The 20,231-nt window shown below is 34.4% G+C and overlaps 2 protein-coding genes across 3 annotated transcripts; both read left to right on the forward strand.

Annotated features, from left to right (window-relative positions):
- The first annotated feature begins 1,370 nt into the window (after positions 1-1,370).
- On the forward strand, positions 1,371-5,658 carry LOC127787691 (H/ACA ribonucleoprotein complex subunit 3-like protein). Of its 2 annotated transcripts, none has more exons than XM_052315753.1 (4): positions 1,371-1,465; positions 1,740-1,810; positions 3,765-3,807; positions 5,216-5,658. In XM_052315753.1, the coding sequence occupies exons 2-4, from the start codon at positions 1,757-1,759 to the stop codon at positions 5,311-5,313; spliced, it is 195 nt and encodes a 64-aa protein (XP_052171713.1). In that variant the 5' UTR covers positions 1,371-1,465; positions 1,740-1,756; the 3' UTR covers positions 5,314-5,658. The 2 variants fall into 2 exon arrangements, with proteins under 2 accessions (XP_052171713.1, XP_052171714.1); XM_052315754.1 differs by having other exon boundaries at positions 1,373-1,465; positions 1,737-1,810.
- Positions 5,659-7,286: 1,628 nt separating this feature from the next.
- Positions 7,287-19,342, forward strand: LOC127786716 (dolichyl-diphosphooligosaccharide--protein glycosyltransferase subunit 2). The gene is made up of 20 exons (XM_052314329.1): positions 7,287-7,430; positions 7,530-7,668; positions 8,632-8,824; positions 8,932-9,021; positions 9,252-9,314; positions 9,426-9,495; positions 9,717-9,781; positions 10,371-10,425; positions 14,278-14,405; positions 14,508-14,623; positions 15,084-15,153; positions 15,793-15,897; positions 16,000-16,089; positions 16,274-16,422; positions 16,795-16,906; positions 16,984-17,067; positions 17,367-17,447; positions 17,648-17,872; positions 18,441-18,563; positions 18,886-19,342. The coding sequence occupies exons 2-20, from the start codon at positions 7,532-7,534 to the stop codon at positions 19,000-19,002; spliced, it is 2,073 nt and encodes a 690-aa protein (XP_052170289.1). The 5' UTR covers positions 7,287-7,430; positions 7,530-7,531; the 3' UTR covers positions 19,003-19,342.
- The last annotated feature ends 889 nt before the right edge of the window (positions 19,343-20,231 follow it).

A 20,231-nucleotide genomic window follows, 5' to 3' on the forward strand; every position in this document is an offset into this window, starting at 1 on the left:
TAGTTATATATTACTACGGAAATAGTTCGTAGGGTGATAATTCAGTTAGTTAAGTAATCAAATTGCTCAAATTGAATAGATTGAATATTTTTTAAAAATCAAAACGAACTAATCAAATAATTGCTCAATTTGAAAAATAAAAAATAATAAGGTGCAACCAGATACAAGTAATTAGGGATGAACAAAAATTTGATTAATCTGAAGTAACAAACCAAAATGGCTAATTTTAGTCAAAAACACTATTATTTTTTATTATTTAATTATTTCCAGTAAAGAGATCAAATTTAATCGAAATAATAAAAAAAAATTCAAATTTAAAAATCGAACAAAATCAGTTTACAAATTGAACCGAATCACACCATCAACTTCGATGAGTTCAGTTCAATTATTCTAATTTAACTAAAATTTTGTTCACCCATAATTATGTATGTGCAAAATAAATAAATAAAAATATATTATATGACACTTGATGATTATACTTATTTTTTAATTTATCCCATGGAGTCTCTAGCTTGTCTATATACATAGATCAGCTCGTGATAAATTATAAATTTTAAAGAAAGTGAGATAATTCGAGCAAACAAAATTATTTGTGATAAGAGACTCTTCGAAATTTCTATCATATCCAAAAAAAAAAAAAAAAAAAAAACTTGATAATAGATCTTCCCTTAAAAGTGTAATATCTAATTGGTTGAAAATGCACTTTTAGGCCTAACAAAAAACCATTTCTCACCTAAAGTTGTTATTCCATAGTTTTTCTCTTAAAGTTACGCTTTTATTTTTATGAATTAATTATGATTTTCTCTTAAAGTTACGCTTTTATTTATTATGAATTAATTATGATTAAAGTGCTCTTATTTCTTATGAATTAATTATGATTAAAGTACTGCATAGTCTTTTAAATGACCTAACAACTCTTATTATATGTCTAATTGTTGTGATTTTTTTATAATATGATATTTTTGTTACGTGTACTTTTTATGTAGTATAGATAATAATTTTATTTATTTTTAATTCAGATAAATAATTAAAATAATAATATTTAATAATTAAGATAAAAAAATTTAATATTTTTTATATTAAAAATAAATATTATATTTTTTAATTATTGAGGTAAAATAATAAACTAATCAACCTATAATTTTTTGTCCTAATGAGGATTTAAAGTTATATTTTTTAATAATAAAAATATTAAATATTAATATTTTATGAATCAAATATTAAATATTATATTTCTTAATTATTAAGTGAGTGTGATATATATTAAGCCTAAAAAATATTATTTAAGTAGCATCCATGGCCCGTGTCTATTAGACGCGTGGACAGAACTGTCCTTTTGAACAATAAGTCGGGACAATATTGTAAATGGAACGTTCTTGTCATAACAATTTCTAGGGTTTTCGTTTGCCGGTCTTAGTGTTCGAGCAGTACGAAGAATCAGAATCACTTTCCTACGTTTTCTCTGGTAAGCTTTCGGATTCTTCGCCATAACAGTGGTTCTCCTTGTTATATCTGTTTGGCTTCCAGGAAAATAATGGGAAGCGGACAGAAAGTAATTTTTTTGTTTGTTAGTGTCATCTTGATTGTGGTTGGACAGGGCTCAATTAGTGGAGAATTCTTTATTTGTTGAACCTAACAGACCCGCTAGGGATGGTTGTTAATTCCAATCGTTGTTTTGGATTTTACAAGATAACTTATCGCGTTACTGTTTGCTTTTCAATTTTATGTGGTTTCAGCAGTTGAAGGATCCGAGACAATGTATCTCCAGTTTTACATAAATGAGAACGGTGACAAGGTGTACACCACCAAGGTATATGGTTCTGGTCATTATTATCCTCTTTTCAGTATGATGATATTAAAAGAAAGGAATCACTTACATATGAGATTTGCAGTTCTAAGTAACCAACACTGCCACAAATACTCTTTCACGATACATGTTCCTTAGTTTTTTGAGCTGTTTTCCTGCTTGGCTTGTTGATTCAACCATATATAAAGCCATTTACGAAGAAATTCTGTTGCATTCTGCCTCTTTGCCCATTGAAGTCATACAGTGGCACAAAATTTTAGGTGGCAGATGGTTAAAATATAAAACCATTGCAGAAGAGTATGTAAACTCAGAACTTGCATAGATTTTCAAGTTAATTGCAATGGAGGACAAGTGGCTTATTTTTTCTTTTAATTGGATTTTAACTTTTTTGTGCGAATCAAACGTTGTTGTATCTGGTGACAAGGTGTATTGGATTCTTTACTAGAGCTTGTGCCTGTTCATGGTTCATAATGTCTGCAAGATTTATGAAGCTTGACTTGGAATATGGCCTGACTTCTCTTTAATAGATTAATTTGTACCACAGTTTCTTGATGATTTTGTTATTGGCTTATTGGTGATTGGTGCAACTTGTGAATTGTGATCAATCCTGGTTAGGTCCTGGCAAGTTGGATGCACTCAACCTAGTCTCATTCAGTGCAAATGGAAATTGGTTTCAGTTTGAATGAATTTAAAAAATAAAAATAGAAGACTGATGAATTATAACTGTTAGATGTAATTAAAATTGATAGATCCAATGCAGTTTTCTAATGAAAATTGACAGCTAATTTTGTGAACTCATGTTCTCTCTCTTTATTTGATTTCGTTTTTTATTTTTTTATTTTATCATGTGACATTATTGAATTGGACGCAATGTAAAGGGGCAAGCAGAAGGAGGTGTGAGACTGATGGGTTATGTACCAATCGTTGGAAATGGCATGTCAAACATCATCGGAAAGAACATGTGAAAACCAATTCTTATAAAAAATGAAAGTAAGAAAATGAGCCATAGATATTGACATCTTATCTAAATTGGCAGATCTAGTGCAGCTTTCTGTTGTTGGTAGATGATTGCACATCTTCTTTCTTGAATAGAAGTTTAAATATTGTATTACTCTACGAGACGAGGCATGAAGAACTTGTTGTACACAGTCATGTGTTGCGCCCCTTGTTCACATTGTTTTGCTTGTACTTTTTTCAAAGGTATTTCTCCCTTTATAGTTGTGCATGTTTTAAATAGGCTAGCAGGTGAAAGTGATGGGTTTTACCAGCTACCTTATTCATCTGCAGTACAGTAGTTACAGAGCCTGAACCTTTAAATCACATCCTGAAATGTGGATAAGGTGATCAAGAATCTTTCTGTCCTTAATTCATTTTCACCCAAAAGAGGTAGAGCAATAAAAAAAAAAAAAAGCTTGTTAAGAAACCTGTAGATATGATACGAACTATAAAAGCGTTGCAGGAAATATGATTGAGATGGAGAGGATTGGCGAGCTAGAATTCATGTGCATTGTGCCCACTTAATGAAATTAAGGGTTGTTGTTGTCATTGGAACTCATTTTCACCATGGTGTTGGAACTTCATTATCTTTCAAATGTTAAACTATTCGATCCTTTAAATTTAGTCAGATCAATAATGGAGGGCAGGCTCATTTGGTGTGACACTGGTTACCTATATTTGTGCTCAATGGCATTGTCCTTCCGATACTTACCTAATTTCCACCTATCATAGTAAATGTAATTTCTATCAGCAGTCTGTACTTTCTCTACAGTATTTTGCATATACTTTGCTGAATATTTGGTAAGCATTATGAGTTTTCTTTATGCCCTTGCTTAATTGTGGGTTTTGTCATTTGTTTTTCTTCATTCTTTTATTTTCCCATGGGAAGAGATCCTGCTCCATGGGCAGCTACATTATATTTTGCTCTGTATTGATATTTAATTTGTTCTTCTTAATGTAGAAAGAATCACCACTTGGATTGGCTACACAATCTGCTCATCCAGGTACCTTGTCCGAATTGATTGCCGAGCATATTTTATAGCTGCTGATGAGCTCTGAAACCAAATTCGTTCAAATTCTTTTACCGTCTGAACCCTTATTTTTTAGATACATCCATGCATTATGATTGGCTTCATAAAATACTTTGGTTTTCTCAGGAATAACTGAAAAGAATGACTGCATGCATATGGGTGAACTGGTTTGTTAGTTCTGTAGCTTGGTTTTTTCATTGAAAGTGAAGCACTTGAAAATTGAAAAGTCATATTGAAAGATCTTACTTTTTGCAACTCCTAAATCAATGTAGTTTAAGAGTGTTTTGCAAAAGCTAGGTTGTCCTAAACACAACTATGAATGTTCTGCTTGTCATCAGTAGCCTTGTGCCGAACATGACTTATTCTATATGATTTTCCCAAGAATTGTTTAATTTAGGTATTTCACTTAAAGTTATTTTAGATTTGCTATCAACTGAATTTTTATTTCATTTTTTAGTTTCTTATACTATAGCCAAAGCTACAACAGTACTTGTGTCCTCGTGGGATTCTGACACGACAGATGTTTTGGAGGTGCCTAAGAGTTTGCTATTTTTTGAAAGTCTATTCATGCATGTGATGGCACTTCTGCTTTTAAGAAATACAACTTCTTAGGCTGTATGCACATAGATGGTTTGGCACCATGCCAATGAAATTTAACGTGCTTAAAATATATAAGCCTTAGCAAAAATGAGACTTGGAAACTTGAATAACATATATGTTTGGTTCCTTATTTTGTTGATTGTAACTAGTAAGTTGGTTTGTTAAAGAAAAATCATTCTTATAATCTACTGCATATTCAATTTGTTTCAAATGTTGTAACATAAAGGCAAATTTCTTTTTGTTATCTTTTGAGGTGAAATTAATATGCATTCCCTTTCCCCCTGTCCACCAATCAAAGTGTTGTACTGTTTCTCTTGGTATGTATATGTTTGATCCTAGCGATATACCAAGTTATAAATGCAATTTTTAAATAAGGGTAGATCTCCTCTAAGTTGTCCGACACTTTCCCTATCACTACTCTGAAACTGGTTCACATGTATGTCCAATTGTGGCATCCAGTTCATCTGGGATTAAGTCTGGTAAAACCTTTAAAATGTTCAAGCAGACTTCTCTTGTTATCGAGTTTGAGTGTAATCAAAGTCATGTCTTTTTGTCAAAGCCCTGGATGAAAGGACAGAGTGCTTGCTCCACTCAGTAGTCATACCCTTCTACTCTCCATCCACACTTCACATTTCCGTCCTCCTCTTAGATGTGTTTATGTATTGTGTATACTAAATGCTAATCACTAAGCTATATATTTGAACTGTTCACTCTGTTCTATCATCGAACAACAAAAGAATATGATGCAGCCTGCGTTGATCCCATTTCTCTTAAACTGCAGCTCGCTTCTCTCCCGATGACAAATACGCGAGGCAGAGAGTACTTCTCAAGAAGCGTTTTGGATTGCTGCCAACCCAAAAACCTCCCCTGAAGTATTGAAAACATTGCACCTGCTCTTCTGGGAGCAGCATTAGAGTTCAGATTTGAGAGCTTGCTTTATGTCGCGCCGAAGGGAAAATAGAAGAGTTCATGTAGCCGTGCAAATTGTGTACGATGGTAGCCAACAAACAGTAAATGTCCTGATTCTGAAACTAAGCCATATGTGAGACACACTTATGGTTGGATACGTTGCATATTCTGTCATTCGATTCCTGCAAATGGGTCTTTTGGCATTCTCTCTCTCTCTCTTGTTTTTCTTTGTTTCTGTAAGATATAAATCATGCCTTCTTTCTCTTCTGTCACGCTATTTAGAATCGAAAATGTTATTTGGGCGTTGAGTTTTGACATTTCGTGTGATAGTTAGCATTAATAATAAAAAAATTAGCGTAGAGAGTTCAATGCACACGTTTGGGAGCTTAGGTTATTGTAGATTGTGGGTTTGAGTATGTTTTTGTTGAAGTTATGATAGTCTGTCCATTTTGGGGGGCCAAACCCCTCAAATTTCGACTTGTGATTCATTTGTTCATACATCTTTAGTTGAGGCGAGGCGGACTATGGGTTTTAGAAAATGGTAGGTCATATCGAGTCAAAGGTTAATTTTATTTTGGGAACCTTTTGAATTTATCACGTTAAAAAAATATATATTTCAATTTTGAATTCATAAATCTTGACATCTGTAGGATTCTTATCAAAATTAATACTATTTTAAAAATTTTCCTACACTTTTATTATTCTCAATTTATTTTGAAAATACTACTGATTCTTTGAGTTTTTTTTTATTAACTTACAATAATAAAAGGGTCATACTTTTAGTGATGAAATGATTTTTCAAGAAAATATATAAAGAATATTTCTAAAAAGCATTTTGTTCATGGTTAAAGTATATTTTATGTATTTTATTGATTGATAATGGATATATCATATTCTAAAATATTTTATTAAATAATACAAATATTTAAATATTAATATTTTTAACCCCTAATAAGAAAATAATTAAAATTATTTAATTTCAAGATGAAATTAAAATTATTTTTGCAAAATTAAATTTTTATTTAATCTTTTTAATTTTTATAATTAGGTTTTAATTGATTTAATTAAATGAAAATTTATCAATATGTAAAATCAATTTGAAGAGAATATGTTTATATTAATTTGACATATGATGTGTTATATAATAATAATATTTGTGAGATTTATGTGTATATATAAGGTAAAAAAAAGAAAAATATAATTTGTAAAAAGAAACAAAGGGTAAATTGATTATGTGTAACAAGTTACATTTTTTTATTTATGTGTACATATAAGTCTAAAAAATATTATTATTATATGATATTTACCATATCAAGTCAATATGAATATATTTCTTCTAAATTGATAGATAAAATTATATTCAATTGAACTAATTTGGAATTAATTGTCAAAATTAAAAGTATTAGATAAAATTACAAATTCTCGAAAATGATTGAATTATTTTTATGATTAAGTTGTATTTTTATCTTACAAGAAAAATATTTAGTCTTCAAGGCATATACCAAGTAGTTGGGTCATGATAAGTTGGGATTCGCACCAGTAGGTCGTGAGTTTAATTTCTTACCTTATGTAGTGAGGCAATATTTCACCTATAATTTTTCTTTTCTATTGAAATCGAGAACATAAGTGGTGGGGACCGCGTAAAAACGATAACCTCAAAAAAAAAAAAATTATAAATAACGTTTGACTTTGTTCTCAATTTTCAGTTTAATGGATATGTTCTTTAAACTTTAGTATCATTTGAAGCCAAATTAATTTTTTTAATATTATATAATTATATTTTTCACTTAACATTTTTTAAAAATAAGTTGAAAAAATAGAAGAAAGTGAGAGCGGCAAAAGACGAAAACACCCCCATTTCTTTTTACCTTTTTTTACATTAAATCACACGGATAGACGTTAGAAGGACGCTTATCGGAAAAAAAACAGTAGCAAACCATGGGCAAATTGGGAATTTACAGTATAAAGCATCTCGTTCTCGAGTTCTCGACCCATCCGTCTCCGGGCGCAGTCGAAGCAAGTCATCCACCGAAGAGTCATAGTGGCTTAGATCCTCTCTCACACTGACCGATCCTCCGAAAATATCCGTACGATCTCTCTTTGTAATTGAACTCGTAGGGTTCCAAACTTCAATTTCTCTCACTTCTCTGATCGTCGTTGCTGCTGCTGCTGTTTTTCTTTTGCAGGGATGGCCAGAAATACTGGATTTCTGGTTATACTATGTATAACATTGGTCTGCGAGGCGGCCGCCTTTGACCCGATCTCGGACTCTCACCGATCTGCTGCACTAGAGCTCTTCACGCCAGTTGATGGATCTTTTGGAAGGTGAAGTTAAACCCTAGGTTTTTGTTTCTTTGTTTGACTAAAATGAATGTTTTGATCCGATCGGCGTTTGATCTCATCCTACTGGTGTCTTTATCTGATTGTACGTTCCCACAATGCTCAGTTTGGTTATTGAGAAACCGGTCCGTGGAAAATGAACTGTGCACTTATTTTACTCGTGGGTTGGCCCTTTTGCGCCATTTATATCTTAACCTATTTCGAAGGGAAAATAGAAAGCAGTATAAGTAATGTGGTAGTTCGTGATAATTCGTGTCTAGTTACATTTGAACCTCCTAGACCATCTCTTCAAGGCTTGTCATAGTCTTTTCCGTAGCTTTTCCTTGGCAATAAAGTAAGGAAATATAGATGTTGATTGATGTGATTAAAGGTTTAACGGTGTGCTTAGTTTTGTTTTGTTTGGCTTTCTTCTGGTTTGCATTTCAGAGAACAATTGATTTCATAATCATCTTATGGTTCGCCTTAAGATGATTAGGATAGTCTTGGAGTGTGAAAAAAGAGTTGTTGAGTAATTTCATTAACCAGAAAGCAATGAGGATATCTGCTCACATAGGTTGAGCATATTACCGTTGTTGCAGCCCAGGTCTTTTAGAAGATGCTACTATTATACTTTGCCAAATTTATATTGTTTGGTATATGACATGTCACGGTTTATGATAATATTCATCCCATAGTCATATTGCTATATGAATGCATTCTAATGGCGCACACAAAATTCTGTTGTCTTTTTCCTAGTTGATTGTTTATCTTTCTGATCTTTGGCACTGTAATTGCTTTGTTAATTTTTCTACAGTAACTTTTTTATTGATTGGAGAGATGACACCTAATACATAATTTTTACCGCTAAATAATTGCAGTAAATCAGGCTTAATCCTGTTGGTTGCAATCATTGAAACCTTAGGAATTTTTAGGTAAAATGTTATCCAATTGAAAGTTATATATTTACAGCTTAGAAGAAGCATACGAAGCCTTGAGAACATTTGAGACTCTTGGAATCGGAAAGGAGCTTGATATAAGGACTCGCACTTGCCCCCTGGTGGTGGACACTATTCAGTCTTCATCTTCACTTTTAAAGGATTTGTTTTATGCACTGAGGGTCAATGCATTATTAAAATGCAAGATTGATGAGAAAGTCTTTGCGGTAACTTCATGCTTTCCAAATTCCCACTGATAAGTTATTTTTAAGGGTTTCCTTATTATCTTTGCACTGATACACCACATTTGTTTTTTTCCTCATTTCTCCTGAAGGATGTTGCTTCAAGACTTAAAGCTTCTCTCCAGGATGCTAATTCGTTACTCGATTTTTACTACCCTGTAGGAAGTTTGATGAGTATTAAGGTAATTAATATGTTGGAACAATGATTTAATTCTTACCTTATTCTGCATTAAGATTGTACCAGGTTTACCCTTTGTAATGTGGCTGTTGAAGCAATTTTCTTTTCTGTTTTAACTGTATTATATTGGGTCCTGACTGTTAAAAATTGGAATGGAATTTTTTCTTTCTTTTTATTGTTATTTGATCTCCTGAGTTCTCTAACAGTGATTCCATTTTTATTGATTCTATGCAGGATCAAACCTCTGAAGTTGATGTGCTTCTTCCTGATGCTGATGGTATTTTCCAGTCAATAAAGGTTGGTAACTACTGCATAATATTCGATGTTTTACTTATTCTATTGATGGTGCATATAGAGTACAGAACTTGTTTTTTGTGCCCCTTAATATATGCTAAAAAATTTCAACAGGCACTCAGCCAAAGTGATGGAAGGTGGCGCTATAGTTCCAGCAACCCTGCATCAAGTTCTTTCGCTGCTGGTAATACTCTATGGCCAACACGTAGAATCATAAATTATCATTCTCATGGTTGTTTTAAATTTGTTTGTTTAAGAATTTAGGTAGTGGTTATGTTCATAGATGAGGTGATTGGCAAGCTAGAATCTATGCAGCTAACCCATGGTTTAGTTTGCTGTTGTTGTAAGAACTTAGGTATTAATTAGCTTGTTCATACAATTCCGTGGTGTGTTAAATTCTTGCAGGTGTAGCACTTGAAACACTTGGTGGAGTTTTCTCACTAGCAACTTCTGAGATTGACCAAACCAAGGTGAGTTGAGTTCTATTATGGTTTCTTCTCTGGAAAGACATTGTTCTCTTTGAAATATTTAGTATTTTTATTACCTTCTTGTCATCAATTTCTTCCTAGACAAGGAGTCTTTTGACCTTCCTTTTAAGCTGACTCTAGAAAGTCTTCTTCCAAGGAATGAGGAAAGATACAAGCTGTATAACTTCTTGTATCTCTTGTAATTCATACTTGATAAATTTTGAAATCCTTGTTTTCGCTTTTCTGCTATGTTAGGTGGCTACTGAGAGAGCACTTATTTGGATTCCTTGTCTTTGGTAGTTACTGTTTTTACTGCCTGCTAGTACACCTATGTAGTTTAAGAATGGAAACAGCAAGTGTGGCCAACAAAGTAGTGGAGGGATGACATTGTACATCTCCAATATCCACTGAACATGTACCCTTCACTGAACTGTTCTTTTTAATTTTTGCCTGTAGCCTTTTTAGTATTTATGATAATTTATCTTCTCATACAAAAATCTCTTTGAATTTTTATTTTTCTTGGGAAATCATTGTATGTAATGTGTTTGTGGTTATTTTCATCTTTTTAATTGACTACTTCTACCATTGCCAGATTGGAGCACTTAGAAGTGGTGTAGTCAAGCTCTTTGACAGTGTTGAGAAATATGGTATGCATAGTTACTGAAGCTTATTCACCTTAATTCTTTGTATTCTTTTTTATGATTTGTTTGCTTTACTACTTTATTTAGGGTTCTGTGTTATACCTTTTTCTTTCCCTGTTACATAATAAGACGACAAATGGTCCATTGCTCTTGGAGGAAAATTGTTTTCCTTCTGTTTTGTCAATCTGATGAGTGCTAGATGTAGTTATTGGCTTATTCCAGGCTTGACACATCCTAGGAAAAGAATCTATGATGTACCTATAACATTTGTAGTTACAGGACTCGCACGTCTTGCTGGTGATTGGCTACATAAGGTGCATGCACACTTCATTTTGGATCTCATACCTCCGACATGTATTGTACATGGATACATGTAGGAAAAATTGGGTTATGTGCATTGGACAAGCCAAATGGTGTGTCTTGTTTGAGCCTAATTGCAATTCTTATAAAAATAGTTGTCTTTTCTTTTGTATGCTAGATGATGATTATATTGTCATTCATATAGATTTCATGGTATTTTATATGCTAAATTAGTGGTATAGAGAGGTACATGGAGGGTATGGATTCGGGGAAATTAATAATGAGAGTAAGTCTATTCTAGATCTTGCTATGGCATATGGGCTCATCATAACCAATACTAGGTTCAAAAAACGGGACGAACACTTAATCACATATAAAAATATCACATCAAGCACCCAAATAGATTACTTCCTTATGAGACAAGAGGATCGGTTATATTGTAGGGATTGTAAGGTGATATCGGGAGAGTGTTTGACTACTCAACATAGACTTTTAGTACTTGACGTCCAAGTAAGAAATTGGAAGAGAAAAAATCACATAAAACAAAATTCAAGAATCAGGTGGTGGGATTTAAAAGGTTAGAAACAACTAATCTTCAAAGAAAAATTAAGGGATAGAAGGGAATGGAATGGAGGAGGACAGACAAACCAAATGTGGAGAGAAATGGCTAATGCCCTGAGAAGCACGGCAAAGGTAGTCCTTGGAGAGACAAATGGTAGAGCCCCTAACCTTAAGGAGTCTTGGTGGTGGAATGAAGAGATACAATTGAAAATTAAAAATAAGAAAACTTGCTATAAGGCTCTATATCAGTGCAACAATGAAGAAAATCAAAAAAAGTATAAAGAAGCAAAAAATGCAGCAAAAAGAGCTGTTAGTAAAGCAAGGTCAAAAGCATATGAGAATCTATATAAACGACTTGATACAAAAGATGGAGAAAGGGATATATATAAATTAGCTAAAGCAAGAGAAAGAAAAACAAGGGATTTAAATCAAGTGAAATGCATAAAAGATGAAAATCAAAATGTATTAGTGAATGAGGGAGCGATTAAGGAGAGATGGAAGGAGTATTTCACAAAATTATTCAATGATGGTGGCGACACAAGAGTTAGGTTGAGATATCTTAGTAACTCCAAAGGGAACATGAGCTATATATTTTATCGATGCATAAGTTCAAATGAAATAAGGCAAGCATTAAAAAAGATGAAAAATTATAAGGCGGTGAGACTGGATAATATACCAATAGAAGTATGGAAATGCATGGGAGAAGAGGGCATCTCCTGGCTAACGAAATTATTTAACGCGATCCTTAAATTAAAAAAGATGCCGGATGAGTGGAGGAAGACTACTTTGGTTCCTATATACAAGAATAAAGGAGATGTTCAAAATTGTGAAAATTACAAAGGAATTAAGTTAATGAGCCATACCATGAAACTCTGGGAGAGAGTAATAGAGTAGAGGCTCAGAAAAGAAACAGAGGTCTCGAAAAATCAGTTTGGTTTCATGTCTGGTTGTTCAACAATGGAAGCTATATACCTACTGAGGCGCCTAATGGAAAGGTATCAGGATCATCAGAAGGACCTACATATGGTGTTTATAGATTTAGAAAATGCCTATGATAGGGTCTCTAGAGAAGTATTATGGGGGGTTTTAGAGAAGAAAGGAGTCCGAATAGCCTATATACAAGCCCTTAAGAACATGTATCATGGTGTAGAGACAAGGGTTAAAACATGCGGAGGGGATACTGAACCGTTTAAAATTACAATAGGACTGTATCAAGGTTCTGCACTAAGTCCATACTTATTTGCTTTAGTAATGGATGAACTCACTAAAGATATTTAGACAGAGGTGCCATAGCGTATGCTATTTGCAGACGACATAGTGTTGGTGGATGAAACAAAAGGAGTGAACACTAAGCTTGAGTTGTGGAGGAACAATTTAGAATCTAAGGGTTTTAAATTAAGTAGAAAGAAAACAGAATATATGGAATGTAAATTTAGCAAGGATGCAAGAGTGGAGGATGTTATTATAAAATTGGAAGACCAAATCTTACAAAGAAAAGACCATTTTCGATATTTGGGATCAGTGATTCAAAAAGATGGAGAAATTCACGAGGATGTCACACATAGAATTAAGGCAAGTTGGCTAAAATGGAGAAATGCATCGGGGGTGTTATGTGATGGTAAAATCTTATTAAAACCGAAAGAAAAATTCTATAGGACAGCTATAAGACTAGTTTTGTTGTATGACTCAGAATGTTGGGCAGTCAAATACTAGTATGAGCAGAAGACGAGCGTAGCGGAGATGATGATGTTAAGATGGATGTGCGGTCATACAAGAAAAGATAAAATTAGAAATGAAGTTATTCGTAATAAGGTAGGAGTAGTGCCAATCGAGGAGAAGATGAGAGAGACTAGACTAAGATGGTTTGGTTATGTGAGAAGGAGACCAAGAGACGCTCCTGTGAGGAGAGTTGATGAAATGGAACAATTAGTCAAAAAAAAGAGGTAGAGGCAGATTCAAAAAGACTTTGGAAGAGACATTAAAGTTTGATATGAAGTGTATGGACCTAAATGAAGATATGACAAAAAACAGAAATACATGGAAGTCTAGAATTCATGTAGCCGACCCCACATAGTGGGATAAAGGCTGGATATGTTGTTGTTGTATGTTTGTAACTAACAAAAATTGTAAAAGAATGTTATTTTTTGTTGCATTCCTATTTTATTCTCAATCTTATGTTTTCCTAATTTCTGGGTCTCCTTTTCTCAACTTCCGTTTCTGGTATGAGTATACTTTTCCGAATTTCTAGGCCTTGTGGCCATGGTTGTGTCCTCCTTATAAGATTGGTTTGCCGAGCATTTTTTAAAATGATATTGTGATTTTCCCCACCTTGTTTTGTGTGTGTTGGTAGTCCTCTAATCAAGTAGTTGGAACCACAACTTTGATTTATATATATATATATATATATAGCTGAAATAGAAGTTTGATATTTATCCAAAAAATTAATAATTGAATAGAATAAGATGGGAAACAAAATATATCTTACTACACAGTCATTCCTGTTGGAGTGGTGCTTATTGAAGATAAGATGATGGAGTTATGACTAAAATGGTTTGGACGTGTGAGAAGACCAATGGAACCACATGTGAGGTGAGTGAATGAAAAGGAGGAACTTTTTAGCAACAGAGGGAGAGGAATACCGAGAAAACTTGGTGGGGAACCTTGAGATATGACATGGGATATCTTAACTTTATAGAGGCAATGACCATGGATAGAGATGATTGGAGATCTGGAATTCATGTAGCCGACCCTATTTGGTGGGATTAAAGTTCGTGATTGTTATTGTATTCTTGAAGATAACTTTTAAGGTAAACCACTGTCTATTATTCTACTAATACCTTTAGAGAACTGATTGTGTGGGTGTTCACCTAAGTTGACTGAATGTACCGTAGGAGACATATATGATCATGCATATCACTTCCTAATAGCTAGCATTGATTTAAACAACATAATATCTTTATTTTCATCTTATTAAGAATGTAACATTTTCTGTTTTAGATGATGGGGCCCACTACTTTGATGAGAAACGTGTTGATGGGCATGAACATCAGGATCCTCTTTCAGCCACTTCATCTGTAGTTTGTGGGCTGACAGCTTTTGCTACAGCTACTTCTGGAAATTTAAATGTGTGTAGGGGCATTTTTTTTTCTGGAGTTTATTTCCTTTTATATTTGACTTGCTAAAACCTCCCCCCCCCCCCTCCTCATCAACCCCTGCTCAATTTTCAGCTTCCAGGCGAGAAAGTATTGGGTTTGGCGAAATTTTTTCTTGGCATTGGAATCCCTGGAAATGCGAAAGACTTTTATAACCAAATTGATGCATTAGCTTGCTTGGAAAGCAACAGGTAGCTTCTTGAAGCATTCCATTCTTGCCTTCTTGGTATTGGGTTTGGTAAAATTTTTTCTTGGCATTGGAATCCCTGGAAATTCGAAATACTTTTATAACCAAATTGATGCATTAGCTTCTTTGGAAAGCAACAGGTAGCTTCTTGAAGCATTCCATTCTTGCCTTCTTGTGATTAGCTCCATATGACTTGTGATGATACCTGATTCTGTAAATTATGTGACTTTGTGAAGACTTCATTTGAGTGCAACAAATGGTAGCAGTACGCTTGCACTTTGGAGATTCTCTTTGTATCATTGCATATAGGGGTTGCATTTATGTGCTCAGTTTTCTTTCAATATGTATTCTACGTCATATAAGGAAATCTAATGATTTATATGTGGCAGCCTGCCCTCCCCTAAGGACTGTGAGAATTTATTAAACTAATTTAATTGCCACTTCTTTTCTTTATTGATGTACAGGGTTTCCATTCCGCTGATTTTGTCACTTCCAGCTACTGTCCTTTCACTGACTAGAAAAGACCAGCTCAAGGTGTTTCATCTCTATACACTTATTCCTTTGTGTCCTACAATGTGCTTTAGTTATGCTCAACATATTCAATTTTTTGGGGATAAAGATTTTAATTAGTAACTTTATTGACACCTATCTTACCTTTATTTGCCTCCTTACTGCACATGTACCTGATATCTCATAAAGTGAGCTCTTCTTCACTATCAACACGCTCTTGATTATGCACTTGATTATGCACATGCATGCTTTCTTGCTATGCATGCCAGACCCTTCCCGTCCCCCGCCCCCGCCCCAGCCCCAATAATCATAATAGAAATTGTCATGTTCTGGCATATTGATCATGGGTTTATCAAGTGGCTGTTAACACTTTGTATCAGTTGTCGATTACTTCTTCCTAACCCAGTGGTAAATGCATTTTTTTTAGGTTTATAGATAATTTGTATTCATATATCAAGAACAGGTATTTGTTGCAGTTGCTTAGATTAATAGATTTGAATGTGTTCTTGCTGCATTGTTTAGCAGCTTTAGTCTGTTTATGTTTTTCTTAAGGCTTAGCTTCTTTTCTTTTATAAAAAAAATTGGGCTATTTATTGTTTTGCAGAGTTTCATGCATTCAGCTTATATGGCATTATTAATTCTCATCCTGATAATATTTATCAGGTCCGTGTGAATACTGTACTGGGATCTATACCACCACCTCTATCAGTAAAACTTGTGCAAGCATCCACCTCTGGGTCAAAGGTTGTTTCAGTAATTGAGAGCCAGGTGTGTTTTGATTACTTTTTGTTTTACCAGATGCACATACCCGGTTTATTATATCATTTGCCTGACTTGTAGCTTAATGATATTGTAATTTCTTTGATGCAGGAACTAAAGTTTGATCCAGAAAATGATGTTCATGTCTTGGATGCTTTTCATGGAACCGTTGATGTAGGCAACTATATTTTTACATTTGAGGTAATGCATTTTGATATTATCATTTTGTGTTGGTCTTTTCTGCTAGGTATTAGTTTCCATTCATCTTATTCCCATTCCCTCTTCTCTTTTCCTGCTTATCTCATGCATCAAAGAAGATAAATTTAATCTGTTTTCTATGTGAACCCACTTTTTGTCATTTTCATTTTTCATCTCCTTTTGGTAGATTGCATTACATGATTCAGAGCACAAGAAAATTTATGCAACTGGAGGTCAAATCAAAGTACCAGTATATGTCACAGGAATTATCAAAGTTGAGAATGCAGAAATTGCAGTACATGACAGCGATCTTGGAAGTGTGGAAACTCAGAAAAAGTATGCATTATCTTTTTAAACATGGATTTGTTGCCCCTTCTGGTTGTCCATTATATGGTCTTCCCATCGCATGGTCCCTGATTATTTTCCACTCTGTTCTTATTTCTTTGAAATGCTTGTTGCTCAATTAACTGTTGTGTTTAAATTAAAGAAGATTTTTGTGGCTTATGATCAATTTAAATTTGATCACCTCTTTCCAGATTTCAGATGTGACACCAATGTTGTACATGATATGAGAAAAATGCTTAAAAATGGAAACAAATATATGGTTTTTGATCCTTTCTATGTGTTATTTACTTGCAACAATGCTTACATCATTACTAATTTTTCTTTGACAAGGTAATTTATCAATTATGTTATTATTTTCTTCAGGCTAGATTTATCTGCAGGAAAAGCTCTTTCTTTATCAGCCAACCATCTACAGAAGCTGCGCCTATCCTTTCAATTGATGACTCCTCTGGGCAAACCATTTAAACCACATCAGGTTTTTGTCTTCCAATTAATTTTTGCTATATTAATGTTCTTCCTATACTAAGTTATTGTGACTTTGTTTTTGTGCAGGCTTTTCTGAAGTTGAGACATGAGACTGAAGTTGAGCACATCTTTGTCCTGGGGAAGTCTGGGAAACAGTTTGAGATAATATTAGTAAAGTTTCTTTTTTCAGTCAAACTTTAGATTCTATATTTTCCCATCTTTTTCCAAATGAAGCCTGCAAAATTGCTTGCTAAACTGTGGAGAAGTTAAAAATTGGTTTAGAACTTTAGAGATACGCATATATGCACTTATATGACAAGATTTTAGCATTCGTCAATATTGGAATGGGATGTGACCTGGCGTGACATACCTCCCCTTAGTAGAAAATTGTTTTAGAAGTCAACAGAAATTACTTACTACTGATGCTTATTGAATTAGTTTCCTTATGCTAGTTGCATTTCATTGTGTAGGATTTTCTTGGACTGGTTGAGAAGTTTTTCTACCTCTCCGGTACATATAATATTCAACTTTCTGTTGGTGATGCTGTCATGGTAAATACTGTTGGTGAATTTGAACTTTGTTATTGTATTAACTGATTTTCTCATTGGCGTTTTTGATTTTGTTATTTTTTTTCATTTTCTTAATATATATTGTTTTTTGGGGCGGGGTACAGAGGGCCATGTGGTGCTGACATTGTAAGTTTGACTTCTGAAATCCTTGTCCATGTAATTTATCATTTTTTTGGTTTCAGGAGAACTCTTTCGTACTGGAGCTAGGCAATATTGAATTAGATCTCCCAGAACCACCTGAGGGGGCTGCACGCCCCCCTTCTCATCCTATTGATCCTCTTTCGAGATATGGACCCAAAGCTGAGATAACCCACATCTTCAGGACCCCAGACAAGAGACCACCAAGAGAGCTTTCTCTTGGCTTCCTAGCCCTTGTTCTCGTGCCATTCCTTGGATTCTTGATTGGGGTAAGTCTTTGGTCTGGAGACCTTAATTGCATAAGCAAATTCTATGTGTATAACACGTGCCTTTTAACCGGAGATTGCTCACACTGCAAACTCTAATGCCTCTTTGGCTAAAAGCACAAAAATAAATTGGCTGGGCCAATATGGTTTACATGTTTCTTCAGTAATGATCTGTAACTATTCTAATGTGAATTTTAACTGCAATCTAGTGTAGTAATATGTTTTTTTAGAAACATGAGTCATAATTATAAAATCACCATTACCCCTTCCGCTAGCATGACAGAAAACAGAAGAGTATGAGAGAGAATAAATTGATAATAAAAGCTCTTGCTTCCGTCTGTTGGGATGGAAACTGAGTCAAGTACTCTAAATCTCTTCCAATAATTCATCGAACTTCCAATAATGTAACAAAGTTATTGGAGGTCATGGGTATGCCCATTATCCCCTTCCTCCAGTTCCTCCCTGATTGGTTATTTTACTTAAGAGGAAGCTGCTATATCAGCTACATTGAACCTCCGAACGAAATTGGGCAGTTACTTACATTGCATGCTCTTTCTGATTCCTCTCACAGTTACTTCGGCTCGGCGTAAACGTGAAGAACTTCCCTAAATCGACCATACCTGCCACATTTGCCATTTTGTTCCATGTTGGCGTTGCAGCAGTTCTCATACTCTATGTGCTTTTCTGGTTGAAGGTCTGTCTCTCAACTTTACACTATCCTCTTGGACAATTGTTTTGTTTAGTAATTTACCAATATCGAGCAGTTTGAGGGCAAGTTTTCTGTACCCAAGTGTTTCCATTTTATTTTCCAGATTTGTTAGGTCACCTAAAGTGTTATCCAAATACTTCTAGAATTAATGTTTAAAATTTTTAAGTTTTCGAATCACTTTTATTTTACCCAAAAAAGGAAAAAAAAAATAAAAAGAACATATTGCTTGCGATTTCTAAGGAGTTGGGTAGTTGGATTACTGTCGACTGTTCATCTTCCCTCTGATGATGATGTTATTTCTCTGCAGTTGGATCTGTTCACAACTTTCAAAGCACTTGGCTTCTTGGGAATCTTCTTGATGTTTGTTGGACACCGAACTCTTTCGCACCTAGCCTCAACATCAGCCAAGTTGAAGTCTGCTTGAGAAAAATGCTTGTGTTTGCAGGAAAAGCATTCATTCAAACCAAGGAAACAGACCCTCTTCCATCTAGAGAGACGTGTGAGCCATCTTGATTCAATTTTGTCATAGGATTGCTAACTGTTTAAAGTTCAGAGTAGTACACAATTGAAGTGAAACGTCCTCTTGATCCATCCATATGATGTCCCATTGTGGTGGGGTTTTAGACAATATTTAAGGAATAGCAACGGTCTACAGTGACCTCTTATGATTTTCAATTTAATAATTAAAACTGTTAGCCAATGAACTAACTACATAGTTGCAGCGCCCCCTGGCTTGGTTAAATAAATTTGATAGTAACTGGTAAGTTGCTCTGTTCGACTTGGTTAAATTTTATGATTTTTGGATCGCGCAAAGTCTCTTTACAAAAGAAGGTAACTATGCGTGCAAGAATAACAGTTCAAGTTCGAGTTCTGTGAGCACACGTCTAGATTTTTGTATGGTATCATTAAGACCATTGTCGCAATCATACCGTGGTTTGATGCATGATTTGACACTTTTTAGGTGGAAATTAAAAACCACCTTTATTTCGTTTAATTGCTGCCCTTATGGCATACAAACAATTTATGAAATAAAAATTACAAATTTCAAAATCTGGAAATAATATTGGATAATCGAATTCAGAATAAAAGTATTATTTAAATATTTAATTTGTTCATACTTTATATTATGTTTAATATAAATGAACACAATATCTGCTGGATGCCATCTTAGTTTAAACAGCTAGTATAAAAGGTCGGTGACAGCTAACAACATAATAGGATGGAATTCAAATTCCGACGGTGGGTCCTGAATGGCGCGCGGGCGCGCCTCGCTCTCTCCATTTTCTTCGCTCGCTCCCAATTTAACGCTTCTCCGGCGCTTCTCTTCGTCTCCGATTCCGAATCAGTTCCTCCTCATTTTCTTCTTCCTTCTTCTCGTTCCGTGATCTCATTCTTCCATCGTTTTCTTCTCCAACATATTCACGGAAAGCCTAGGTAAGATCTGCCGATTCTATATTATCTCACAATCTTGTTCTGAAACCCTAACCTAATTTCTTTTCGATTTTGTGCTTATTTGATAACGCCGAGTAGTCAGAAGGACGGGAATGCTGGTGACGGTATGCGCCGGCAATGCCGATTCGTCTCGCTTCTCGCTTTTCTTTGTTTGTTACTCTTCTTCCTCTCTCTTCCACACGCATACATGCGGGTAGTGCT

This window comes from Diospyros lotus, chromosome 12 (genome assembly GCF_014633365.1).
Source record: "Diospyros lotus cultivar Yz01 chromosome 12, ASM1463336v1, whole genome shotgun sequence".
In the NCBI taxonomy this organism is placed as follows: Eukaryota; Viridiplantae; Streptophyta; class Magnoliopsida; order Ericales; family Ebenaceae; genus Diospyros; species Diospyros lotus.